Below are 26,692 nucleotides of genomic sequence, written 5' to 3'. Positions count from 1 at the left end.
GGGTGTTACCGTACACACATAATGAGAGTGGTCAGTTAAGGTCATTTTGCAGATGAACTGAAGCTCAGCAGTTTCTCTTTTGAAGTCTTGGTCCTGAAGTTTTTTTGCTGCAGGATGGCCATCTTAAGATCTGTTATTTGTGATCTGCAAATTTGACACCATCAGCTGAGATTAAACAAAGACTGTGAATGGCAGAAAGAGATCTAGGGGGTCATAGTGGACACAAGCTAAATATGAGTCAACGTGTGATACTGTTGCAAAAAAGCAACGTGATTCTGGGATGCATTAACAAGTGTGTTGTGAACAAGACACGAGAAGTCATTCTTCCACTCTACTCTGTGCTGGTTTAGGCCTCAGCTGGAGTATTGTGTCAAGTTTTGGGCACCGCATTTCAAGAAAGATGTGGAGAAATTGAGAGAGGGTCCAGAGAAGAGCAACAAGAATGATTAAAGGTCTTGAGAACATGACCTACGAAGGAAGGCTGAAAGAATTGAGTTTGTTAAGTTTGGAAAGAGAAGACTGAGAGGGGACATGATAACAGTTTTCAGGTATCTACAAGGGTGTCATCAGTCAGAGGAGGGAGAAACTTGTTCACCTTAGCGTCTAATGATAGAACAAGAAGCAATGGGCTTAACTGCAGCAGGGAGATTTAGTTGGATATTAGGAAAAAGTTCCAACTGTCAGGGTAGTTAAACACTGGAATAAATTGCCTAGGGAGGTTGTGGAATCTCCATCCCTGGAGATATTTAACAGTAGGTTAGATAAATATCTATCAGGATGGTCTAGACAGTATTTGGTCCTTCGCACGAGGGCAGGGGACTGGACTCAATGACTCTCGAGGTCCCTTCCAGTCCTAGAGTCTATGAATCTTATGAATCTTATGGCTTGCCACTACAAAACCAGTTTCTCCTCCTTTTTTTCACACCTCAGCTGCTAGAAGAGGGCCTCATCCTCTCTGATTGAACTAAACTCGTCATCTCTGGCCTGCTTCTTGCTTGCATATATTATACCTGCCCCTGAAATTTCCACTACATGCATCCGACGAAGTGGGTCTTCACCCACGAAAGCTCATTCTCCAAAACGTCTGTTAGTCTATATGGTGCCACTGGACTCTTTGCTGCTTTTACATGTTGTAAGAGACCACTTAAAATGAAGTGGATAATTAACATGAAGTAGGTGATTAACACTCTGCAGAGTAGGCATTATGGACGCAGACTCCAAAGGAGCTACATCCAATTTACACATACTGGACAACTAATATGAATTACAGGTTTTTAAAATGTCATGCAGCGTTGCATCTGCAGCCCAATGAGACTTTTAGTTTAGTGCTGTCTGCAGTAAGAGGAAAAACAATGTAAATATTGAGAAAGAAAGAGAGAAAGAAAGAAAGAAAGAAAGAAAGATTCTGGGCCATTCATCCGAACAGAAGTTGAAGATCAGATACAGAAAATCTTAGCAACACTGAATTCCTCCAAAGTTCTATCTTGAGTAGAAATTAATCTCTCCATCGCCATTAAAAGTTTCACTTGTAATTAATTCCAATGGGCAAAGAGCTAAGAAAGTGCAGGCAGGTTAGGAACTTTGGAATCAGTTTCTGATCACTTTCACATGCAAAGAATATAGGTTTGAAACTCTGTGGTGGGCCAGATCCCCAGCTGGTGTAAACCAGCATATCTCCGTTTAAATCAAAGGACCAGATTCCCAGTTACAGTAAATAGTCAAAACTACTCTGAAGTCAATGGAACTGTATCAATTTCCACTGGTTTTGTACCTGGCCCTTAGTTTTTAGTCTTTGCCTCTGAGTACCTCCTAGTGATCGGCTTCGAGCAACTGGGTCAGCCTGAGCAGCAGGTACATCTGGTGGCTGCATCCCAGGAGATGCTGGTGCAATGCAAGAGACAAAAATATCTCTGTTCTCCTAGAGGTAATTATGGGGGGTTAATGAAGGAAGAGGGTATTTTAGGCCAACTGAGGCTCTGGTACCACTGGGCTCTTAGCTATTGCAAGTTACATGTCTGTGCTATATATTTTATTTCTGCAAACACCTTGGGTGTACGCTTTCAGACTCTGCCTTGCCTTGTTTTTAGCCAAGGGCTCTTCCAGGGTTGCTGCCATCATGAGAGATCCAGGGTGGATGCTGTTTCACATCTGTGGGGTTAGGATCAGCTAGTGCAGATTGTCAGGGTGATTTGCTCCAGAAGTGAGATCAGAGCTGGGCTCACAGCCCTGAAGACTGGATTCAGCTGTTTAACCCCAGAGCAGGGACATTCTGGGCTGTGAACATGTCTGAAGCCTGCACAAACTGGAATCATCTCTAGAGCTGGAAGGGGCTTTCAGTCCCTGGTCCCATTTAGTCCATCGCCTCTCAGCCAAGCCTACCCTGGGAGGGGAGCAGGGAGCACCCATCTGTGGAATAGATCCTGATCTGCTAGGAACTGCAGAGAGAGCCAGCAACTCAGGACATACAGCAAGAGGACAGCAAAGGGCTGCTGGATAACACAGTGATAGATAGATAGATAGATAGATAGATAGATAGATAGATAGATAGATAGATAGATAGATAGATAGATAGATAGATAATGTCCAAACAATTCTGATGCCTCCAAATCAACCGCATCTCAAGCTGAGACAAATTCCACAAAGACCACCACAGTAAGTTTGGTATTTCAATTACATATTTGGGCTATTAATATTTAAGAACATAAATGTGAAATTACAACCTGAACTGTTAAGTCTGGTCTACACTACCGTGCTAAGTCAATCTGACATACACTACTTATGTTACATAAATAATGTAACTTCAGTCGACGTAGCTTAGATCCACTTACCACAGTGTCCACATTATGCTATGTCAAAGGAAGACACTCTCCCCTTGACGTATCTTCCACCTCTCAGTGAGGTAGATTACTGATGTCGATGGAAAAACGGTCTCCCATGGATGTCGTGTGTCTTCACCAGACCCGGTACATCGATGCAGAGTGAGGGGTGAAAGGGCTCTTACACAGCTGTGTCTTTGGCTTCTAGATACTACAGTGGTAGGGAAATGGAGATAGAAAAATAATGATCAAAGAATCCTGGTTCTGGAAGATTGAATATATCTCAAGTTGGGGAAAAATCCACAGTGAGCAGCACAGTTAATTCACTATTTCAATTAAATATAGTTGTGGTTTAAGATACAGATCAAATGTAAGACACTAAACATAAATTATCATTTGAACTCTTTAAGGCTTTAGCTATCAGTTAAGTCAGAGAGCTAGAGCCAGTCAGAGAAAAAATCAGTGCAAAACTTTGACTTTGCATCAGATACCCAAAATCAGTAAAAAATCAGGATTTGGCAACCAAACGTATTTGGTTTTTAGCAAAATACTAGTGTAAAGAGAAAATGTTAGTTGCCAACAAAAGAAAATTGTGATTTTCAGTTTAAAAAAGTTGTTTCCAGTATAGCAGAAATTTTACCTGGACATTTTTTAAAAACAAAAATGGGCAGGAAATCTCCGACCGCTCCTAACTGGAAATTGAGCTTTAAACAAAGTTAAGTATCAGAGGGGTAGCCATGTTATTCTGGATCTGTAAAAGCAGCAGAGAATCCTGTGGCACCTTATAGACTAACAGACGTTTTGGAGCATGAGTTTTCGTGGGTGAATACACATTTCGTCAGATGCATGTCACATGCATCCGACGAAGTGGGTATTCACCCACGAAAACTCATGTTCCAAAACGTCTGTTAGTCTATAAGGTGCCAAAGGATTCTCTGCTGCTTAAACAAAGTTGGGAACCATTATTCTTATATTTAATAATACAGCCATTTCAAACTTGTTTCTTCTGTTGCAAATGTGTTTATTTCTGTTTCAAAGGAATAGTTCTGGAAAGGTAAAAAACCAGCACAGCAGCAAAAACAGGATAGCAGCAAAGCCTGCAGATTGTGTTTTGTACACTCTAGCATCTGTGAACCGTAAACTCAGTCAGCTTTGCATCAGCCACCTGAAGCCTGTCTATCTCAACCCTGCCCAAGGACACAGAGGAAATGAAGGGGAGAGCATCAAGACCTCCTGCTCTAGCCCCATATCCTCTGTCCCACACTGCTGCCAGCTGAACACCAAAGCTGTAAAGAAGTGCACAGAACATACACGTAGTAAAACACAGCCCCTCCCTAACCGAGATCATAGTCCTAGTAGACAAGGCAGAGAAAGTGGGGGAGAGGAAACAGAGGCACAGAAAGGGGAAGCGACTTGCCCAAAGTCACCCAGAAGGTCAATGGCAAGGACAAGAACATAACCCAGGTTTCCTGATTACCTCTGACCTGCACAGCTCAGACATGAAGGTAGAGAGGGAAACGACAAACCATAGCAATAACAAAGCGATGCTCCTGTCCCATCATTACACAGAGACACAAGTACAGCAGGTATCAGGGGCCATGAATCAATCTGTAAGCAGGTAGCAGGATGTCTCTGCACAGAACTCAGTGTGGAATCATCACAGGTGAGCTGGTGCTCGGGCCATTGGGTATGTCTGTGTCTTGTTTCCCTGGGAAGAGGAGATCAGGCTGTGCTGCTGGTTTAGAAGTTTAGTTTTCTGTCCAAGTTGTTAGCCTGCTGTTTGTCCTAAGAAGCAGAGGTGGCTCCAGGCACCAGCACGCCAAGCGCGTGCCTGGGGCAGCAACCATGGGGAGCGCTCTGCCGGTCCCCGCGAGGGCAGCAGGCAGGTTGCCTTCGGCAGCATGTCTGTGGAGGGTCCGCTGGTCCTGAGGCTTCCTCAGACCTCCCTCAGGCAGCCACCGAAGAGAACCTGCCTACCGTGCTTGGGGCGACAAAATACCTAGAGCCGCCACTGCTAGGAAGATATGACTAGAAGGGACCTGGGTCACTGAGTCCAATCCCCTGCTCTCACTGGCAACCCAGTCATATAACCCCCATCCTAAACTGACACAGCTCAGTGTTGACACCAGTTAGGTTATTTGTCCCCAATGGCTCCTATTGGGAGGCTGCTTTGTATAGTCACTCCTCCAATGGGGACAAACTTTCTTCTCATTTCCAAGCTAAATTTAATCATGGACAATTTATCCACATTCCTTCTTGTGCCAACATTCTCCTTTAGCATCAATAGCTCTGCTCCCTTCCTTGTGTTTACCCCCTCGATGTGTTTATAGAGAGTGTTCATAACCCCTCTCAGCCGGCATTTTGCTCAAGTAATCAACCAAACTCTTTTAGGCTACATCTACTCAGCAAGCTAGGGTTGTGATTCACCAGCTTGCATGGACGTACTCGTGTGCTAGCTTTGTGAGCATAAATAGCAGTGTACCTGCAGTAGCCATGCAGAATACAAACCCACCTGAACCCTGGGGCTATGTACTGTATTCAACACCGTTTCCCCTTCTGCCATGGCTATACTATTTTAAGACTTGTGCTAGTCATCCTCGAGATATTGCAAGTCGTGTATGTGATCTGGGAATCACTTCCCTAGCTCATAGTTTAGATGTAGCCTTCTTCTTTCCTAAACTAGCTCTCCATTGTCGCAATAGGATGACGATCATTCCTAAGATTGTTGGGTTTGGGTTGTAACTTGTTCCATATTTACACTGTGTTTTATCAAGCTACATCTTGGACCAGATCCTCAGATGGAGGAAATAGATGCCATCCATTGACTGTAAGGGAGCTGTGGCAATTTACGCTGGTGTGACAATGCTCCTCACTAGTGGTGTGATTGTCAGAGATGAGGAGGTGGGAGGGCATTAGCCTGACCACTGCCCTTGCCCTTTTTTCCACAGACAGTCCGTGATGTACTGAGAAAGAAAATGTCCAACCAAACCACCGTGACCGAGTTCCTTCTCCTGGGGTTCTCTGAGGTTCGGGAGCTGCAGATTTTATGCTCTGTGGTGTTTCTAGGGATTTACCTGGCAGCCTTGGTGGGAAATCTCCTTGTTATCATCCTTATAGTGCTTGACCACCATCTTCACACCCCCATGTACTTCTTCCTTATGAATTTGTCCATACTAGACCTCGGCTCCATCTCCGTCACAGTCCCCAAGTCCATGGCCAACTCCCTGTTGAACACCAGGTCGATTTCTTATTCTGGGTGCGTTGCCCAAGTCTTTTTCTTCATTTTCTTTGCTGTTGTTGACTTTGCTTTTCTCACTATCATGGCATATGACCGGTACGTTGCCATCTGCCAACCACTGCACTATGAGACTATAATGAACAGGGGAGCTTGTGTCCAGATGGCAGCCAGTGCCTGGATCAGTGGAATTCCCATTTCTACTATGCAGACTGGGAACATATTTGCATTACCTTTTTGTGCTGGTAACAAAGTGGATCAGTTCTTCTGTGAAATCCCCCAACTGCTCAAGATCACTTGCAATGACTCGTACCTCGGTGAACTTGTTAGTGTTTCTTTTCTCTTTTTCTTAGGCTTATGTTGCTTTGCTTTTATAATTGTGTCATATGTTCAGATCTTCAAAACAGTGCTGACAATCCCCTCTGAGCAGGGCCGGAATAAAGCCTTCTCCACCTGCCTCCCTCACCTCACTGTGGTCTCCTTGTTAGTTTGCACTGCCACCTTTGCCTACATGAAACCCACCTCCAGCTCATCATCAGGTCTGGATGTCATAGTGGCTGTTCTTTATTCCGTGATGCCTCCAGTGTTGAATCCAGCCATCTACAGCATGAGGAACAAGGAGATAAAAGGTGCCCTGAGGAAACTAACTGAGGGGAAGTTATCCAAAAAGAATAAAATTTCCAGATTTCTCCCATGACCATGTTTTAATTCTGTGCTTCTTTACAGATATAATCAACTGATGACATTATTGTCTCCATGGGAATGTGATGTTCAGTCTTTTTATGCAAATACGTTGTGTTCACGGTAGTAATAATGCAGACTAAGTTCACTGAAGTCAGTGGGGTTACTCTGCTCTGAATTAGATAGGAATCTATCTATCTATCTATCCATTTATCTACCTAAATTATGAGGGCATTTAATTCATTTCTGCATTTCCTTATTGGAAGTGTGAGTTAGCTGAACTCGACCTTCTGGACAAGCACGAGCTGTCACTGGGAAACGTTAACTCTGTGTTAATAATGTTTTTTGCCATTTTATTTCCTAGTTTTTCAACAGAAAGGAAGCTTGTTGACTGGAGTTTGTGGTCATTGTGGCAGCTGTAGGTGGCCATAGATATGGATGATGAGTGAAGTAAAAGGCTCTTTTAAGAATCATCACATTTTTCTAGAAAGGAGCTGTATTCTGTGCACTACTTGGTCATTCTGGGTTCCTCTCAGCTTCACACCCTGAGCGGTGGCGCTTCCCCAGACCCTGGCACACATCGGGAGGGGTGATTAGGTAGAAATTCAGTTCCCCCTCTTGTCAAAAGGGAAGGAGAAATCCCCCAAGATCACAAAAGAGGGAGAGGGAGGGGTATCCGACACCATAGATGCATCGCAAGCCCCCTGATACTGCCACACACAAGGGAGTTGAATGTGGGGCTGTCAGGTGCCCTGCCCCTCGTTCTAGTTCTGGATCCAGCAGGGTAGAAGATAGACACAAAGGTGCAGAGAGCGCTGATGGAAACACAGCTCGGTGCTGTGCTTGGTTTATTGTTCACGCTGCAAAACTGGACCTAACAGGAAAGTGAGGCTTTGCACTGGGGAGAGGAGAGAACATAGAGCCCTCTGAAGATTGAAAGAGATAGGACATCACACCCCTCTGTTCTTCCAGTCCCCCGTCACTCAACCTCATGTCCCCTCTTCACAGTGTCCCACCCCTCATCTCCTGACCTCCAACCCATCTCCTACCCACCCACCCTATTTGTCCCTTTCCCCATAACCTCCCTCTCCTCGCTTCCCCGCAAACCTTACTCCCGCAATTACCACCAGCTCTTCCACCCTCATCATCCTCCTCTCCCAGCAGGCAAGTGTATTTCAAAAATTGTTTCATTACCATCTAAATATCCTGTGGTGCCCAGGTGACATTTCCCTACAGTTAGAAACCCTCAGACAAAGCCAGGTGCCTCTTTATTCTTAGGTTCATATTTCGGCTCAGGGTTCGATCTCTACTGAAAGTGCCCAGGTGGCATGCAGGTTTGTCAGCCACTATTGGACATTTCCCCTCACAGCCTGTGAACCAGAGGTAGCTTTCAACTAGCTCATCCTCTCTCCATGCACGTGCTCAGTGTAATCCATTCGGTGTGACTCTAACCCTTTGAAGGCTGATGGGCCTAACTGAGAGCTAAACCCTTTGGCTAATTACACTATCACTTTATTTCCTCCAAAGAGCTGGTGAGTGGCCCTTGAGCACTGGAAACGCTCCCTGCTGTGAGGATCTGAGCCCTGGTTTGATCTCTGTCTGTGCACTATAAATCAGCACCAAAACACACCAACGTTAAGAAAAATTGGAAGTGAGGCCTTTGGAGTGGATAGGGCTGATTTCCTCTCACTCACCCTGGTGTAAATCAGGAGTAACTCCTTTGTGCTGAATGGGGCTGATTTCCCCTCACTCACCCCAAGGTGTTACAATGGAGTATGTCCGGTCTAAGGAAGAGGAGATTCAGGTCCTTTGACTCCAGCCCCTGCTGAGGTGTGGCCCTTCTGTGTGGTCCTGGGTCCTTCAACCCCAGAATCACCTGAGACATGGCTGTTCTGTATGAGGTGCTCTGCCCTTCAGCCCCCCGCTAACTACAGTGTCTCCTACCTCATTTCACTATCCCTCTGCCCCCACCTGGTGAATCTCAAGGAGCACCCACTGATATCAGAGTGCCTGCTGTACCACATCAAGGACAGCATGACTAGATACCACGAACGGGACACGCTGGGGTATGATGGGTGGGGGTGTCCATTGCCCTTGGTCTGACTGGGGCCAGCAACAGATGCTGCACTACCCACAGCCTGGAGCAATAGGGGTAGAATAGGGAGATCTGCCCCCAGTGCAGCAGCTGCAGCATTGTCTGCCTGAGTCTGAAGACGGTCTGAGACATGGCTCTGGGAGAAGGGAACTGACCCAGGCGTCTCCATGGCATTTGAATTCCCAGCACCAGTGCTCTGGAGCACCTCAACAACCCCACCAATGCAAGGAGCTCTCTGTGCAGGGGAAGGGAAGAGCACAGCAGTCCTGACTGCCTCACCCTAGCAGACACATCCTGGCTGGGGAGGTAAGGATTGTGGGGACCATCACTGCCCTCTGCCTGTCTGTGGACACCTAGCTGATCCCAAGGGGTTGGGGGACAGTCACCTGCTCCTCTTCTGGACAGAGCATGGTCCCATGCCATTGTCCAGCCTTTCTTTGAAGCCCTCTCCACCTCCATGCATGGTCCTGGAGTGTCTGAATCCAGCCTGGGAGTCAGCAGAACTTTATGGGAGTAAATGTGCCTCTTTCCACAGGCTCCTGGGAGCAGCCCAGCTGAGAGCTGTGATTCCTGGAGGGACCACCACCAGCTGCTGAAAATAGAGTGACAGGGACCGCCCCCAGGGAACAATTCTGGACTGATCTCCATTTCAGGGAGGTTCCCTGTGAGTTAATGGCTGGCTGGAGACCTACACCATGGCAGTTTAATTCATTCTCTGATCTAATATAACCACGAAGGCTCTCGTGATCCATGCCAATGTCTCACCCCGCTAACCTTTTTGTCTCAGCACTACCTTGTGGAAATGAGTTCCTGGTTGGCAGTGAGCAGAGGCCACCCTGGAAATACTGTTCAGAAAAGGGGCTTGGCCAGGAAGAGGAAGAAGGAGAGTGGGGAAGGAAGGAAGCGGTGGCCGGGGCTTGCCAATGGGAAGGAGGAGGAGAGAATGGGCAGGTGTTTGGAGCCAGGAGTGAGTGGCTGTTCCCTGGAGCTGGGGCCATGTCAGGGGAGTGGGGCTGAGCAGAGGAGAGAACTGGTGGGCAGAGGAAGGGACTGGTGGGGAGAGGGGTTAAGCAGAGATCTCTGAGGAAGCTGAGTCAGGAACTCTGGGTGGGGAATTGGCTCGGCCATGGGAGGGGGAATCTCAAAGAACAGGGGCTGACAGATTCTGTGGGGTGGGGGTTGTGAGAAGGATGGGAGAAGATTAAGGGTTGTGGGTGTTTGCTTGGGGGTCTGGGTTAGGTGAGGGAGAAGGAGGGAAAGACTCAGGGTCTAGGGTAATAAAGGTTCAGTGGGTGAATCATGGATCATCTCTAAATAAACGTTTCTTTATAAAATTTTCATCCAGTCTCAATTATTATCCCCCAGATTTTGATACAGTGAGGCACAGAGAGTTGAAGTAACATAGCTGCATAGCTGGGCTTCCATCACAGGAGTTCTTGGTATCTCGACCTTATTTCTCGAGACATCAGGCTGTCCTAGTTATCATTTCAGGCTGGGATTCTCAAGGGTGTCTAAGGGATTTAGGAGTCCAAGATGTACACGCCTTACTGCCATAGGCTCCTTTGCAAATCCCAGGCACCATTTTCGGCAATTCAGGGGAAGTCCAGGCCTTGGAAGTTAACGAGAGACACAGGGTCAGGATTACAAAAGAGTTTAGGGATCTAAAGGAGGAGATAGCTGCCTATTGGGATTTACAATAGCATTTAAGCAGGTTAAGCTCCTCACTCCCACTGAATGACCATGGGACTTGGCCACCTAACTCATTTAGGAGCATTGATAAATCCCTGTAGGTGCCTGTCTTCATCTTTGTGATCCTGGCCCACAGATAACACAGAAGCTGGGCTGGAATCAGGGAATGCCGGGGGGAGATCATAGGCCTGTGCTATGTTAGGTGCAGACTAGAGGATCAGAATGGCTCTTTTGGCTTTATCACTTAGGCATCTATGCACTTGCCTGTGGGCCTGTGCTGCTGAGCTGTGCAGGACTCCAGGGAGTGAGTCCCGCTAGCCCTTAGGAAATAGACATGAATAAATCACCTTCCCGCAGCATCAGTCCTTTAATGCCAGTGATGTTCAACGCCAGCTACACACAGCTCACTAGCAGAGCCAACAGGTTTGAGTCAAGTTCTGGCTGAGCAGTCTCAAAATGAAGGGAGAAAGGATTCTCAGATGCCTGTGCCTTTAGCTTCTAGATTCTGGTAGATATTGGCCAAAGAATCCTGGTGCTAGATGGCTGAGTGGATCATAAATTGGGAAAAAAATCCACAAAGATCAGCACAGTAAGTTTTCTATTTCAATTAAATAAGTTGGGGAATCAACATACAGGGGAAAATTAAGATAAATATGAATTACAATATGAACTTGTTAAGACTTTTACTCTTAATTTAATCAAATACCTACTGCTGACTGGAATTTTTCCATCCTTCAGGAAAATTTTGACTTTTAACTGAAAACCTCAAATCCATTTTTTTTTTTCAGTTTTTGGCAAATGAAAACTTTTTGCTGAAAACTGGATTATTTTTATCACAAAACCGAAAATGCTTGGGTTTTGAGTTTTCAATTTCTTTACAAACCAATCACAAAATGTTTGGAGAAAAGCAGACAGATTCTGAGATTTGTTGTTGTTTAGCTGAAAACCTGCTTTCTATTAAAAAGAACACAGATGAAAATTTCCAACCTGCCTTAAACTTCAAATAAATTGGGGAACATTAATATTGCCTGATAAGACCTTAATTTCAAACCATTTATTCTACTGCATCTATGTGATTTCTCTTCCAAAGGGATAGTTGTCCTAGTAGACAGAGCAGAGAAAGGGAGGAAGGGAGGGGAAACAGAGTCAAAAAGAGGGGAAATGACTGGTCTAAGGTCACATAGCAGGTCACTGGCAGAGACAAGAGTAGAGCACAAGTGTCCTGACAACCCCTGCACCACACAGCGCAGAGTAAATGATACAACATAGTGGTGACAGAGGGATGCCGCTACTCCATTGTTACACGCAGGCCGAAGTGCAGCCGGGATTTGGTGCCATAAATCAGTTTGGAAGAAGGCAGCAGGCCATCTAGGCGTAGAGCTTGGGGTAGAAAAATCACAGATGAGCTGCTACTTATGATGCTGGGTGAGTTTACATGAGAATCAGGCTGTGTTGGCATTTTAGTCTATCCATTTCATGGCCAACCTGTGAGCTTGGTGATGGTCGCAGCAGAGGGACCTTCTTTGGAAGAATTGTTGGGTTTGGATTGTACTTTGTTTCATCCTTCATAAAGCATTTTAACAGGCCACATCTTGGGCCAAATCCTCAAAAGGGGTAAAGTAACAAAGCTCCATTGACTTTAAATAAGCCGATCCAATTTACACTAATGTGATAACCTGACTGATTGATTGTCAGAGGTGAGGAACACTAACAATATCTCATCATTGCAAGTGACAAGTGCTGTTAACCTTTGACATTCATCTAAGGAGATATTACATAAAAGGGAATCAGGGCCATTCCCACTGTCGCTCTAACTCTGATCATTGTCCTTCTTATTCCCCCTACAGCCATCACACAGTGTACTAAGGAAGAAAATGTCCAACCAAACCACCATGACCGAATTCCTTCTCCTGGGATTCTCTGATGTTCCACAACTGCAGATTTTACACGTCGTGGTGTTTCTAGTGCTTTACCTGGCATCCCTACTGGGGAACCTTCTCATCCTCACAGCCATAGCCCTCAACCACCAACTTCACACCCCCATGTACTTCTTCCTGATGAATCTGTCCATCCTAGACTTCAGCTCTGTCTGTGTCACCATCCCCAGATCCATGGCGAACTCCCTCATGAACACAAGATTGATTTCTTATTCTGGATGTGTCACCCAAGTCTTTCTCCTTGTCTTCTTTGCTTCAGCAGATTTTGCCATACTGACCATCATGGCGTATGACCGATATGTTGCTATCTGCCAACCACTGCACTATGAGAGAGTGATGAACAGAAGAGCTTGTGTCCAAATGGCAGCCAGTGCCTGGATCAGTGTTATTCTCTATTCTGCAGTGCACACTGGAAACACGTTTGCAATATCATTCTGTGGAGGCAACATGGTGGATCAGTTCTTCTGTGAAGTCCCCCAGCTCCTCAAGCTCGCTTGCTCTAACTCAGACCTCAGGAAAGTCAGGTTTCTCATCTTTAGTATGTGCTTAGCCTCAAGCTGCTTTGTTTTTATAATTGTGTCATATGTTCAGATCTTCACCACAGTGATGAGAATCCCCTCTGAGCAGGACCGGCATAAAGCCTTCTCCACCTGCCTCCCTCACCTCATTGTGGTCTTCTGGTTTATTTGCACTGGGACCTTTGCCAACTTGAAACCCACCTCCAGCTCAACCTCAGGTCTTGATCTCATGGTGGCTGTTCTCTATTCTGTGTTGCCACCAATGACAAATCCGATCATCTACAGCATGAGGAACAAGGAGCTCAAAGGTGCACTGAGTAAACTGATAGGTTGGAGGTTATTCTCTAAGAATAAAATGTCCATATTTCTCCATCAGTAACAATTTCATTCCGTGTTTCTTTAGATAATCAGCTGATGACATTATTGCCTCCCTGAGAAAATACTGTTCAGTCTGTTTATGCAGAATTGGATATTTACACTAGGAAAAATCCAGATAAACATGACTCAAGAAAAAAGGAGCTATTATAGGTTTACACCAATGTAAATAAGATCGGAATCTATCTTCATATACTGCTATCCACCACCATACTATCTGTGCACCTTGCCCATAAAATCAGTGCCCATAGCAAAGTCCCTAGTGAAGTCTCAGGCTCTTCTTATTTTTGAGGGATAATCTCTGTTTGAGGTATCAATGCAATTGTTCTTTCTGTTTTTTGTTTACTTGTTTGTCAGATTTTTATCTTTTTTTTTTGCTTAACTTGTTTGCTGGTTTGGTTTGTTTCTTGGGAGGTGGGGAGGCCTGGGGAGGTGGTGAGTGTTTGGTTAGACAGGATTTTCAATGTTTGCCCTCTCTTGGAAGTGCTCATATGTCATCTCTTTGACGGGATTTTCTGAGCGAGCTGAAGGTTTGCGCCTCACAATGACAACCTCATTAATCATAATGATCGATTTCTATTCGATTGTGAATTATGTTAGCTAGCTAGCTAGATAATGAATAATCTAGGGAGATTATTGTGCAAATTATTGTGCTTCTTTTCCTGTTCATGATTGTCTATGTCCAAATCATGATTTTCTTATAAATACTTCTTATTAAACTTTATTTAACAAAGATTTTTATGGCTATATCTTACTCTATCTGTCATTTACAAAGAGTTCTTCCTAAAATACTTGGTGTTTCAACTTTGAGCTGTTTTGACAGGATACATTTTTAACATGCTTTCTTTCATTTCTCCGAACAAATGGAAATATCACACTCGGGATCCTTAAACATCAAGAAGGCAGCCCTCAGCTGGTTTAAATTGTCATAGCTCCATTGAAGTCAATAGATCTCGAAGACTTTTCACCACCTGAGGATCTGCTCCAAACACTCATGATTATGAATTTCAAACTCACTCTATTTGAATACTCTATACAAAGGCCCTGATTCCACAGCCACTTCAGCACATTCTTTACTTTAATTGTAGGTTTAAAGGGAAGGTTTAAAGGGAAACTCATGCTTAATTCTCTGTTGGATATGGGTTAAGGATATGGATAGGGCTCAAGGCTAACACCAAACTGATGTCAGACCCTGACACTGTCTCCATTTCTCTCCTTTCCTAGTAAAATAAAGCCTTACAATCAGTGCATTGGAATTACTCTACCTTTCCTGAGTTTGAATTATTAACATAAAATAATTTTTTTATCTCACAGCTAGAATCACTGGGCCTTCTTCTCTAGACTTACCAGTCCATTATGACTCTTCATCATCAGCCTCTCCCTCCTGGAAATCCTGCTCACCAGCATGCTCATCACCAAGATGTTGACCAACATGGTGTGCAGTTGGAAGACCAGTTTTTTCCCTAGCTTCCATGCAAGTGCCATTGCGTGCACTGACCAAAACCCCATCCCATTTCCTAAATGTCACTGTTTCCATAAATGTTCCTGTCTGCATGGCTGGAATGTTCACATAGGGGCCATCAACTCAGCTGAGTCACATTCCCTGAAAAAGCAAAGTTATTATTCATACAAAAAGATTTAGCTGTATTCATTCCTTTTTTCCAGTGGTACAGAGTAGGCGCTCACTCCAGCTTCTGGAAGGGATAAATCAGAGGGTAGCTCACAAGTAGAGCTGGACGGAAAATTTCGGATTGAAACAGAGTTTTGTCCAAAAATGCTGATTCATAGAACCCAAAATGATTCACAGAAACATCTCAGGTTTGATGAACTTGCAGGGAAGAAAGGTCAGATTGGCAATGGATTGCCTGCCTGCCAATCTGAGCTGCTAAGGAGCAAGAAGTTTGAAGACCCTGGTACGGGCTCCCCGGGGACATGTCTCTAGGGCAATCTCAGCATGCAGACGGCCCTGGCCCCCAGGAACATGAGGGCTTCCAGACTTCCAGGCCAGCTGGCTTCCCAAAATGGCCACTGATTCACATAATATGGGCAACCAGCTGGCCTGGGAGACTGGAATCAGCTGTTGAGTGAAACTCACATTCTGCTCCTATTAGCAGCCATGAAACTGACAAGAATGTTCATTTCACTCAGCAGATGCCAAGGTCCTGTTGAGAAAATTTTGTTTCTGAAGCACCTTGTGTTGATGTTTCTAAAACATCCCCTCCCCCCGAGTTTTCAGTTAGAGGGAAATTTTGAAATAGCAACATTTCCCACAAAGCGGAAAGCCCATGTTTTGGTCAGCTCTGCTTTCAAGCTTTGCTGTTACAGCCTCATTGGAAAACATCAAGGTACAGTGTCCCTCCTTTCATCCTAAGGTAGACACCAGAGCAACAGTAATCTGCTGAGGCACTTGAACAAACCAATGATGCTTCACTGACAGTGGAATTGTCTTCTGAAGCTGCAAATCAAGTCTGTTAACCTTCAGGATGGGCTGCTGGCTTACCTGTTCTCCCAAACTTTCCTTGAGGGCTTGGCTGGGTTGATGGGGAAATTATATGGAAGTTTCATTTGTTGAGGAGGGAGAATATTAAAGGTAATGAATGGGGAATGATCTCCTGGTCAGTGAAAAGAGAAGAAGTCTAGTTTGTTTAAGGCAAATTGTATGGATTGTGAATAGCGAATAAGGAGGATGGAAGGTCTGTGATTGTTGTCAAGTGCAGAAGACTCTGTGTAGTGAACAGCAAAGAGGTGTATGGCTGATTCTGCTGGAGACTGTTTTGGTGGGTGAATGGAGGATAATCTTATCATTGGTAGAGAGCTGTCAAGGGTCCTCCCCCACTCTGAACTTTAGGGTACAGATGTGAGGACCTGCATGGACACTTCTAAGCTTAATTATTAGCTTAGATCTGGTAACACTGCCACCATCCAGAAATTTCAGGGTCCACCCAAAACCTTCCCCTCCCTGGGCAGCCTTGAGAGGCTTTTTCACCAAGTTCCTGGTGAACAGTGATCCAACCCCTTGGATCTTAACACAAGGAGAATTTAACCATCCCCTCCTCCTTTCACCCACCAGTTCCTGGTGAGTCCAGATCCAATCCCCTTGGATCTTAAAAAAAGGAAAAATCAATCAGGTTCTTAGAAAGAAAGCTTTTAATTAAAGAAAGAAAAGTAAAAACCATCTCTGTAAAATCAGGATGGAAAATACTTTATAGGGTAATCAGATTCATATAGCCTAGAGGAAACCCCTCTAGCCTTAGTTTCAAAGTTACAGCAAACAGAGGTAAAATCCTCTCAGCAAAAAGAAACATTTACAAGTTGAGAAAACAAAAATAAGACTAACCTGCCTTGCCTGGCTAATTACTTACAAGTTTGAAACATAAAAGACTGATTCAGAAAGGTTTGGAGAGCTTGGATTGACTTCTGGTCCCTCTTAGTCCCAAGAGCGAACAACCCCCAAAACAAAGAACACAAACAAAAGATTTCCCCCCACCAAGATTTGAAAGTATCTTGTCCCCTTATTGGTCCTCTGGTCAAGTGTCAGTCAGGTGTCAGCCAGGTTTACTGAGCTTCTTAATCCTTTACAGGAAAAGAGACATTAACACTTAACTATCTGTTTATGACAAGAGAAGACGAGTCTACGAGTGGTGAAGGACAGATTTGTCTGGTTAGTGGAGGGCAGAGGAGTCTATGGGTGGATGAAGGAGGAGAATGTTCCAGTTGACTTATGGGGGAAATTTTGCCATTGGTTAATGGCAAAAAATTACAGTCGATTAATGGGAGAGTTTAATGCTGAAGGAAGGAGAATGTTACCCAGGATTTGGTGGACCAAGTCAGTGTATTTTGCGTATATTCTTACAATACAGACCAGAGGTCTAGAGTTTGGGCTTTCTTACCAGTCCAAATGAACAAATGACACAAATATTGCTGTCACTTGATTTTACGGTATTTCACATCTGAGAACTTGTAAGGAGTCTCCACACTTGGAGCTGTGAGTCTTATAAGGAACAATACAAATTCAGCTCTTGTGTAAACTGTCGGGGTAATGTTATCTACATTAATGCTGTGCCCTCTGACACCATTCTGCCACTCTTGCTGGCTTCTTTCAATAATTAGGATTCTGGGACCTGGTGTGTCAGTGACTTTAGACATGACAATGATGAATGGAGTAGAGAGAGAGATCATAATTGACAAGAGCTTGCATAGAGAAAGGATCCAGTGCCCCATCCATGTCATCAGTGTTAGGGGTATTCTGATGTGAGGCTCTCAGAATCACTCCATTTGAAGCTGTTCCACTCTGGATAAATAATTGTTAGTTATTTTCTGATTTCTTTCTAGTGGCCTGTATGAAATGCACTGGGTATCTTAGTCCAGTTCCCAGAGGATGTCTCCCCATCACACTAATATCAACATTACTGGCAATAATTTGCCACAATAATTCTTCTGGTCCATGTGGGGGAAAAGACCACCACCCAGTTAATTTTGGGTCAGACAAGCCAAGGCACTTTTATTGTTATAACAAGAGACACAAGCATGCATACAGGGAGAGTCACCGGGTCCCCATGCAAGGGGTAGGCTGCTCTGTCCCTTACAAATTTCACCAAGCTTATAAAGGTTAAAACCGCAAAATGTCATATTGATTACACAAGTTATTTGCCTTTTTTGGTAAGTTAATATTGCAAATCAGCAGGTTATTTCCAGTAAGTCCAGTTTGGGGTATTTCCAGTTATTGTTAATTATATTGACTGTTCTATGACCCTTTGATTGCAATTACATATTGCAAAAGCCATAGAGTATTGCAAGTTAGCAAGCTATCTTAACAAATTTCATGTGCATGGGCCGTGTTGAGCTGGTTATCTTGTGATCCTTCCTTGTGATTTACTTTAAGCAAGCGAAACTACTATACTATATTTGATTATGGCTATACTGGCCTCCAAGGGACCCTTTGTCCCCCTCCCAGTTCCTCTTTTGTCAGTGATTCATACCCTGTTTTTTTCATATCTAGTTTCTCCACACCCTGCATCCTATATGCTGATAAAAAAGTTTCTTTTGAGCAGTTAGAATCTCAGCTTTTATTTTGCGTTGGTTAGCTAAAGGCTGAGGCCTACATACATGGGCCTATAAAATAATTGCAAAGCTTGTTTAATGAGAACCATACCATAATGTGGGGGGGGGGTATATTTTCTTATCATCCATTACTAAGGAAGCAAGCAGGATATGGAGAAGGAATCTCTTTTTATGTACAGAAAGGGTCCTTCCAGGGCAGGGTAGAGGCACATTTCCAGAGACTGTTGAGTGGGGGAAGATTCCACAGCTGCCCTTTGTCTTCTGTGTGCTCTGTTCTTGTCTATGACTGGAGGAGTGTTAACAGGCACTTCTTCTTGAATGTCTCTTGGAATATATGTGTCAACTACTTATGCAAATTATGTTTTCTACCTCACTTTTAGCTTGACGCTATGGCCTTGTCTACACTACACAGTTCTTCGACAAAAGGCACTTCCTGTTGAAAAGCAGTGAAGTGTACACATGCAATGCTCTCCTGCAGATTTAACTCTCCAGCTACTCGACACAATAAAACCACCTTGGCAGAGTCGTGGAGCTTTCTGCACATAAGTCAGTGTAGACACTGTGTTCCTCACAACACTGTACGGGCCTCCAGGAGGTACCCCACAATGCCCACTGTGACCACTCTGGTTCACCGTTTTTGAACTCAGCGTCCTTGCATCAGCTACACTGGCATGCACCCTCCTCTTTTCAAAGCCTCAGGAAGTTTTAAATTATTCTTCTGTTGCTTATTGTGGAGACCTCACATAGCTACTGCCCAGCTGAGCATGCTGGCTTCCTGCAGCAAACAGGTGCCTGCCTGGACTACATGGGAGGAGGATGTGGGTTTCCTCACTTGTGGTGGGTGATAGATGGAACGCTATCCTATCTTGGCACCAGAGCACCAAGGCAGCAAGTATATAAACGCAAGGGGTACTTTTCAATGGTGCTGCAAGCAACTGGTGGATCACAAGGAACGTTTCACTGACATCAAAGTGGGATGGCTGGAAAGGTGCATGATGCGCTATCTTCAGGAACTCTGATCTGTTGAACAGCAGCAGGAAGGAACTTACTTCCCAGACTAGAAAATTACCAATGAAGATGTTGAAATGCCAATAGTTATCCTTGGGGACCCAGCCTACCCCTTAATGCCATGGCTTATGAAGCCATACACAGGCCTGGACAGTAGTCAGGAGCTGTTCAACTACAGCTGAGCAAGTGAAGAATGTGGTAGAATGTGCAATTTGAGGTTTAAAAGCTTGCTGGGGCAGTTTACTGACTCAGTTAGACCTCAGCGAAACCAATGTTCCATTTTAATTGCTGCTTCCTGTTGTTCTCTTATTCCGTAGACTAAGGGAAGACATTTATCGTGGGGTGGGAGGTTGAGGCAAATCACCTGGCCAGTGATTACGCGCAGCCAGACACAGGGTGCTTAGAAGAGCACAGCAGGGCATGCTGCGCATCAGAGAAGCTTTGAAAACCAGTTTCATGACTGGCCAGGCTACACTGTGACAGTTCTGTTTGTTTTTCCTTGATGAAAACCTGCCCCCCTTGGTTGATTCTACTTCCCTGTAAGCCAATTGACCTCTCCCCTTCGAACACCACTTGCAGAGGCAATATAGTCATTATTGTTTCAAAATCATGCATTCTTTATTAATTCATCATGCAAATAGTGGGAAAACTCACAAGGTAGCCTGGGAGGGGTGGTGAGGAGGGAATCACCAGGTGAGGTAGTGGATGAGGGCAGGAGTGAAGGACAAGGCCACACTGCATTTCAAAACTGATTGAATGCAGTCTTTTATTGCTTGGACAGTCCTCTGGGGTGGAGTGGTTGGGTCTCTGGAGCTCCATCCCTCCATGTTCTTGGGTATCTGAGTGAGGAGGTTATGGAACTTGGGGAGGGGGGAGGGCAGTTACACAGGGTCTGCAGCAGTGGTCTGTGCTCCAGCTTCCTTTCCTGCAGCTCCACCAGATGCTGGAGCATATCAGTTTCATTCTCGCAATAGCCTCAGCATTGGATCCTGCCTCCTTTCATCGTGCTGCCGCCACCTCTCATCTTGCTCCCGCCAACTCTCATCTCACTCATCCCTCCTCATCTTGTGTTCATTACCTGCTTTCCTGGACTCTGACACTGTTTGCCTCCACACATTCTGCTGAGCTCTTTCACCGTGGGACTGCATGAGCTCAGAGAACTTTTAATGGGGGCCATGTACTACTGGGGTAAAACTCCACACCTTGAAACCATTTTAACCCACATCACATCAGTAGTTTGATCTCTAGCTCTGAGCAAAATAAATAAACCTAGAAACTTGTAATTGAGCTCATATCTCCACAACCCTTAGCTCAAATGACCCCAGATTTAGGTCACTAACCCTACCCTGCACCCTCCAAAGGCACATTAAATATCAAAGAAATTTGACTAAGCGTATCATTTTTTTAAAAGAGAAGTGGAACTTTAAACAGAAGTCATGGTGCAACTTTCACTATCGGGGTATTCCTGTATAGTTATAATATTAATCTGTTCATTTACTGGCTGGGTACCCATCTCATAGGTTTCTATTAATCATGTTATTGGAATATTCTATGAGGATTGAGATGGGATTGTGATGTCCAGGAATGAGAACCTCAGATACAGGAACAAGCAAAAAACCAGACATCACGGCACAGATATTCAACTCATGGCACCTGGCCAGGTTCCATAGCACTATGCCAATTTACAGCTGCTGAGGAACTGGTCTAATCGACTTCACTGGGGCTTGGGATGATTTACACAACAGCTGTTTGGGGATCTGGACCCTTTGACACCAAGGCAGCTAGAGGTGATTTACAAAAACTGAGGCTCTGACCCACTCACTCCAGTGGTGCTACCCTGATTTGAACTAGCTGGGGATCGAAACTGTTGAGTCCAATAGATCTAGGGCTGATTTATACCCCCTGGGGATATGGTCCTTCATATTTCATTCTCTGACATGAATGTCTAGTGTGAATGTAACACTTTTAAACAGTGCATCTGCTGCCAAAGGAGCCTTTTATTTTAGTGTTGTCTGCAGAAAGGAAAAAATGTAACTACTAAAGAAAGAAAGAAAGAAAGAAAGAAAGAAAGAAAGAAAGAAGCTTGGCCATTTATCCCAGTAGGAGTTGAAGATCAGATACAGAAAATCTCCACAACACAGAATTCCTCCAAAGTTCTGTTCCCAGTGGGAACGAATCATTCTGTCATGCTTACAAATTACACTTGTAACTAATATCAATGGACAAAGCACTAGGAAAGAGCAGATTGATTATGAACTTTTGACTCTTTTTTGGTTCAGTTTCACAGGCAAAGAATATGGATTGGAAACTGCCTCATGGGCCAGATCCGCAGATGGAGCAAATGGAAGTCAATGAGCCAGATCCCCACTGTTGTAAACGACCCTTGCTATTCTGAAGTCAATGGAACTTTACACCATCCATTTACACCAGCTCAGGACTTGGTCCTTAGTTTTCAGTGTTTGCCTCTGGGTACCTGTTTGTGACCAACTTCAAGCAGCCAGGATAGCCTGAGCTGAGGGTTCCTCTGGTGGCTGCATCCCAAGAGTTGCTGGTGCAGTGCAGAAGAAGACCATCTCTGCTCACTCAGAAGTAATTATGTGAAGTTATTGAAGGAACAGGCCATTCCAGGCCAGGTGAGACTCTGGTGCCATTAGGCTCTCAGCTATTGTAGATCACTTGTCTGTGCTACTAATTTATATTTTATTTTGCCATCCTGTGGGGAGCTCCTTTGTGACTCAGCCCTGCCTTCTTTTTAGCCAAGGTTTCTTCCAGGGATACTGCTATCGTATGAGATCCAGGGCAGGTGCTGTTCCCCCTCAGGGGAAGGGGGTTAGGATCAGGTAGTGCAGGTTGTCAGGGTGATTTGCTCCAGAGGTGAGATCAGAGCTGGGATCACAGCCCTGGAGACTGGATTCAGCTATTTAACCCCAACAGGAACATCCTAGGCTTCGGCTGTGTCTGAAGTATGCACAAGCTGGCATCATCTCTAGAGCTGGGAGGGGCTTTCAGTCCCTGATCCCAATCAGTTCATCGCCTCTCACCCAAACCTGCCCTAGGAGGGAAGAAGGGAGCACCCGTCTATGCAAGGAACTGCAGAGAGACGCTGCAACTGAGAACATGCAGTGAAGGGGCACAACAACAGCTGGTGGAGAATACAGTGATGGGGGCATGGGAGAGAGTGAGAGAACCAATCAATCCTGGCAGTGGGTGCATAGATGGATAGATGGATAGATGGATAGATAGATAGATAGATAGATAGATAGGTAATGACCAATGATTCTTAACACTGCAAGATCAATGCACTGCAAATTGGGATAACAAAGAAGGGCAAGAGCATATCTGGATACAGACTGGTTAACCTAGTGAGGAGGGCTTGAAACTAGGTTCAACGAGGGCAGGTGACCAAAGCCCACAGGTAAGTCATAAACATGGAGATCTGGGAGAAGGGTTGGAATCTGGGGGGAGCATGGGCTGCTATAACAGAAATAAGGGAGAGATGAGACAGAACTGCGGGAGTGGGAAGGGGATCAAATCAGTATCTTAGATGTCTGTATACTGATGTGAGAAGAATGGGGAATAATCAGGAAGAACTTGAAATGCTAGTATATAAACACAACTGTGACATAGTTGGCGTCATGGAGACTTAGTGGGATAATACACATGACTGGAATATTGGTATAGAAGGGTACAATTTAGTCAGGAAGGACAGGTAGGTTAAAAATGGAGGAGATGTTGCCTTATGTATCAAAAAGTATACACTTGGACTTAGGTTGAGATAGAAATAGGAGACAGATTTGGTGAAAGTCTCTGGGTAAGGATAAAAGGGGTAAAAAAACAAGGGTGATGTCATGGTAGGGGTTTACTGCAGACCACCTAACCAGGTAGAAGAGGTGGATGAGGCTTTTTTTAAACAACTAACAAATTCATCCAAAGCACAGGACTTGGTCGTGATGGACTTCAGCTACCCAGACATCTGTTGGGAAAATAACACAGCAGAGCACAGATTATCCAACAAGTTCTTGAAATGCATTGGAAACATTATTTTTTAATATCAGAGGGTGGAGAAAGCTACTAGGCTGTTCTAGATTTGATTGTGACAAATAGGGAGGAACTGGTTGAGAATTTGAAAGTAGAAGGTGACATGGGTGAAAGTTATCACAAAATGATAAGAGTTTGTGATTCTAAGCAATTGTCAGAGGGAAAACAGCACAATAAAGACAATTGATTTCAGGAAGGCAGACTTTTCAGCAAACTCAGCGAGTTAGTAGGCAAAATCCCATGGGAAGCAAGTCGAAGGGGAAAAACAATTGAAAACAGTTAGCAGTTTTGCAAAGAGACATTACTAAGGTCAAAAGAGCAAACTATCCCACTGTGTAAGAAAGATAGGAAGTATGGCAAGAGATCGCCCTGGTTCAACCAGGTCTTCAATGACCTAAAACTCAAAAAAGAGTCCTACAAAAAGTGGAAACTAGGTCAAATTACAAAGGATGAATATAAAGAAGTTGATATCTGAGCAATTAGCAATTCCAGAAGACGGGAAAAGGGAAAATATAGTGCCCATCTATAAAAAGGGAAATAAGGACAACCTAGGGAATTACAGATCAGTCAGCTTAACTTCATTACCCGGAAAGATAATGGAGCAAATACTTAAACATTCAATTTGCAAACATCTAGAAGATAATGAGGTGATAAGTAACAGTCAGCATGGATTTGTCAAGTACAAATCATGTCAAACCAACCTGATATTTTCTTTTTTAACAGGGTAAAAAGCCCTTTGGACAGGAAAGAAGCAGCAGATGTGGTATATCTTGACTTTAGTAAGGCTTTTGATACTTTCTGTCATGACCTTCTCATAAACAAACTAGGGGAATCCAACCTAGATGGGGCTACTATAAGGTGAGTGAATAACTGGTTTGAAAACTGTTCCCAGAGAGTAGTTATGAGTGGTTCGCAGTCATGCTGGAGGGGTGTAACGAGTGGGGTTCCACAGGGATCGGTTTTGGGTCTTGTTCTGTTCAATATCTTCATCAGTGATCTAGACAATAGAATAGAGAGTACACTTATAAAGTTTGCAGATGATACCAAGCTGGGAGGGGTTGTAAGTGCTTTGGAGGATAGGATTATAATTCAAAAAGATCGGGACAAACTGGAGAAATAGTCAGATGTAAACAGGATGAAATTCAATGAGGATAAATGTAAATTACTCCACTTAGGAAGGAACAATCTGCTGCACACATACAAAATGGGAAATGACAGCCTAGGAAAGTTTACTGCGGAAAGGAATCTGGGGGTCATAATGGATCACAAGCTAAATATTAGTCAACAGTGCAACTCTGCTGCAAAAGAAGCAAACCTCATTGTGGGATCTGTTAGTAGGAGTGTTGTAAGCAAGAAACGAGACATAATTCTTCCACTCTACTCTGCGCTGATTAGGCCTCAGCTGGAGTGTTGTGTCCAGTTCTGGGTGCCATATTTCAGGAAAGATGTGGACAAATTGGAGAAAGTCCAGAGAAAAGCAACAAAAATGACTAAATGTCGAGAAAACATGACCTAGGAGGGAAGATTGAAAAATTGGGTTTGTTTAGTCTGGATAAGAGAAGACTGAGAGGGAATATGATAACAGTTTTCAAGTACATAAAAGGTTGTTACAAAAAGGAGGGAGAAAACTGTTAACCTTTGAGGACAGGGCAAGAGGCAATGGGTTTAAATTGCAACAAGGAATGTTTAGGCTGGATATTAGGAAAAACTTCCTAACTGTCAGGGTGGCTAAGCACTGGGAATAAATTGCCTAGAGAGATTGTGGAATCTCTTTCATTGGAGATTTTTAAGAGCAGGTTAGACAAACACCTGTCAGGGGTGGTCTAGATCAGACCTGCACAACATGCAGCATGGAGGCTGCATGCGGCCCGTGTGGGCTCACTATGTGACCCGTGGGGGGTGAGTAGGTGGGCTCACTGTGTGGCCCACGGGGGGTGAATAGGCAAGCGGCGGGTGAGGGAGGGTAGCTGAGGAGGCGGTGGGCAGTGGTAAGTGGTGAGGAGGCGAGCTGGAGGGGGTGAGGGGCTCAGGAGGTGAGCGGGCAGGCAGTGGCGGGGGATGAGTAGGTGAGCCAGGGGTGGGTGGGGGACTGAGGAGGCGAGCGAGGAGTCAGTGTCTGACCTGTTCTACTGAACTGGTCTGGCTCTCATCCCCTCTCCAAGGGTTGCAGCTGTCTGGAGGTGCTGCCTTCCACACTTTCCTCATTCACACCTCATTCATTCAACAGGACAATTGATTACAAAGTTGGGGGAAGATCTTATTCTACTTCTAGCAAAAAGACATTTTTCTTTTGCCTTAATTATACTACCTTAGGGGCCCGCTATTACATATTACCAAGGTTCAATACCGTTGTTTCGGTGGGGCAGTGCTGGGGAAGTGGGTTTGTTTCCGTGGGGTGGGTGGTGTTGGGTGGGAGAGTATTTTGGGGGGCTTGCTGGACCTGGAGGGGGTTCGGCAGGGCTGGGCGAATTCGGCCCTCAGCTATTTTCTGTGGAGTAGCATGGCCCTTGGCTCTTTACGAGTTATACAGGCCTGGTCTAGATAATACTTAGTCCTACCAGGATTGCAGGGAACTGGACTAGATGACCTCTCAAGGCCCTTTCCAATTCTATGATTCTATGAGTCTATGAAAATGAGTTTTCTATTTCAATTAAATATGTTAAAGTATTAATGTACAGGGAGAATTTAATATCAGAAATATGAATTGCCATTAGAGCTCTTTAAGACTTTAACTATCAAATTATGCACACATCTAGAGAGGATCAGATTTAAAAAAAAAATCACCAGAAAAAAATGACTTTTCATTGAGGTTGTGAGAACCAAACAATTTCATCCTGAAACTGTTGGAAACTGAAAAATTTTAGTCATAATAACAAAATGTTTTCATTTTTACGGCTAGCAGAGACTTTTCATGAAAATGTATTCAACTGAAAACTCAATTTTCCTTTGAAATAAAGAAGAAATTGTCTGACTACTGGAAACTTAGCTTTAAGCCAGGGTATGGGGAACATAAATATTGTCCAATGACAGCACAGTTTCCAACCCATTCCCTCTATCGCAACCGTGTTTATGTCTTTCAAAGCGGTAGCTGCAGGATGGTGAAACTAATAAGTAAGTAGCCAAGTTGGTAGCCCACACAATATGTTTTAAACATACTAACCTCTCTAAACTGAAGCCCAGGGAGTTGAAGCCCCCAGACAAAGCCTGTCTATCTTGATCTTACCCAAGGAAATGCAGGA

At 44.4% G+C, this 26,692-nt stretch overlaps 2 protein-coding genes and 1 pseudogene across 2 annotated transcripts; 2 read left to right on the top strand and 1 right to left on the bottom strand.

Moving 5' to 3' along the window:
- The window catches only part of LOC116826121 (olfactory receptor 5B21-like), a 97,369-nt pseudogene that overhangs the window by 54,324 nt on the left and 16,353 nt on the right, over window positions 1-26,692 (bottom strand).
- On the top strand, window positions 5,792-6,748 carry LOC116828585 (olfactory receptor 14A16-like). The gene has a single exon (XM_032786913.1). It carries the CDS (start codon window positions 5,792-5,794, stop codon window positions 6,746-6,748), a length of 957 nt encoding a protein of 318 aa, XP_032642804.1.
- On the top strand, window positions 12,391-13,350 carry LOC116828576 (olfactory receptor 14A16-like). Its single transcript, XM_032786906.1, has one exon. It carries the CDS (start codon window positions 12,391-12,393, stop codon window positions 13,348-13,350), a length of 960 nt encoding a protein of 319 aa, XP_032642797.1.

This window comes from Chelonoidis abingdonii, chromosome 25 (genome assembly GCF_003597395.2).
Source record: "Chelonoidis abingdonii isolate Lonesome George chromosome 25, CheloAbing_2.0, whole genome shotgun sequence".
NCBI lineage: Eukaryota > Metazoa > Chordata > Testudines > Testudinidae > Chelonoidis > Chelonoidis abingdonii.
Note: the sequence above shows the minus strand (reverse complement) of the source record. Positions and strands in the feature narration are given on the sequence as shown.

Excerpts from the sequence above, each read along its gene's own strand:
- LOC116828585 (XM_032786913.1), top strand. The coding sequence starts at position 5,792 with ATGTCCAACCAAACCACCGTGACCGAGTTCCTTCTCCTGGGGTTCTCT.
- LOC116828576 (XM_032786906.1), top strand. The coding sequence starts at position 12,391 with ATGTCCAACCAAACCACCATGACCGAATTCCTTCTCCTGGGATTCTCT.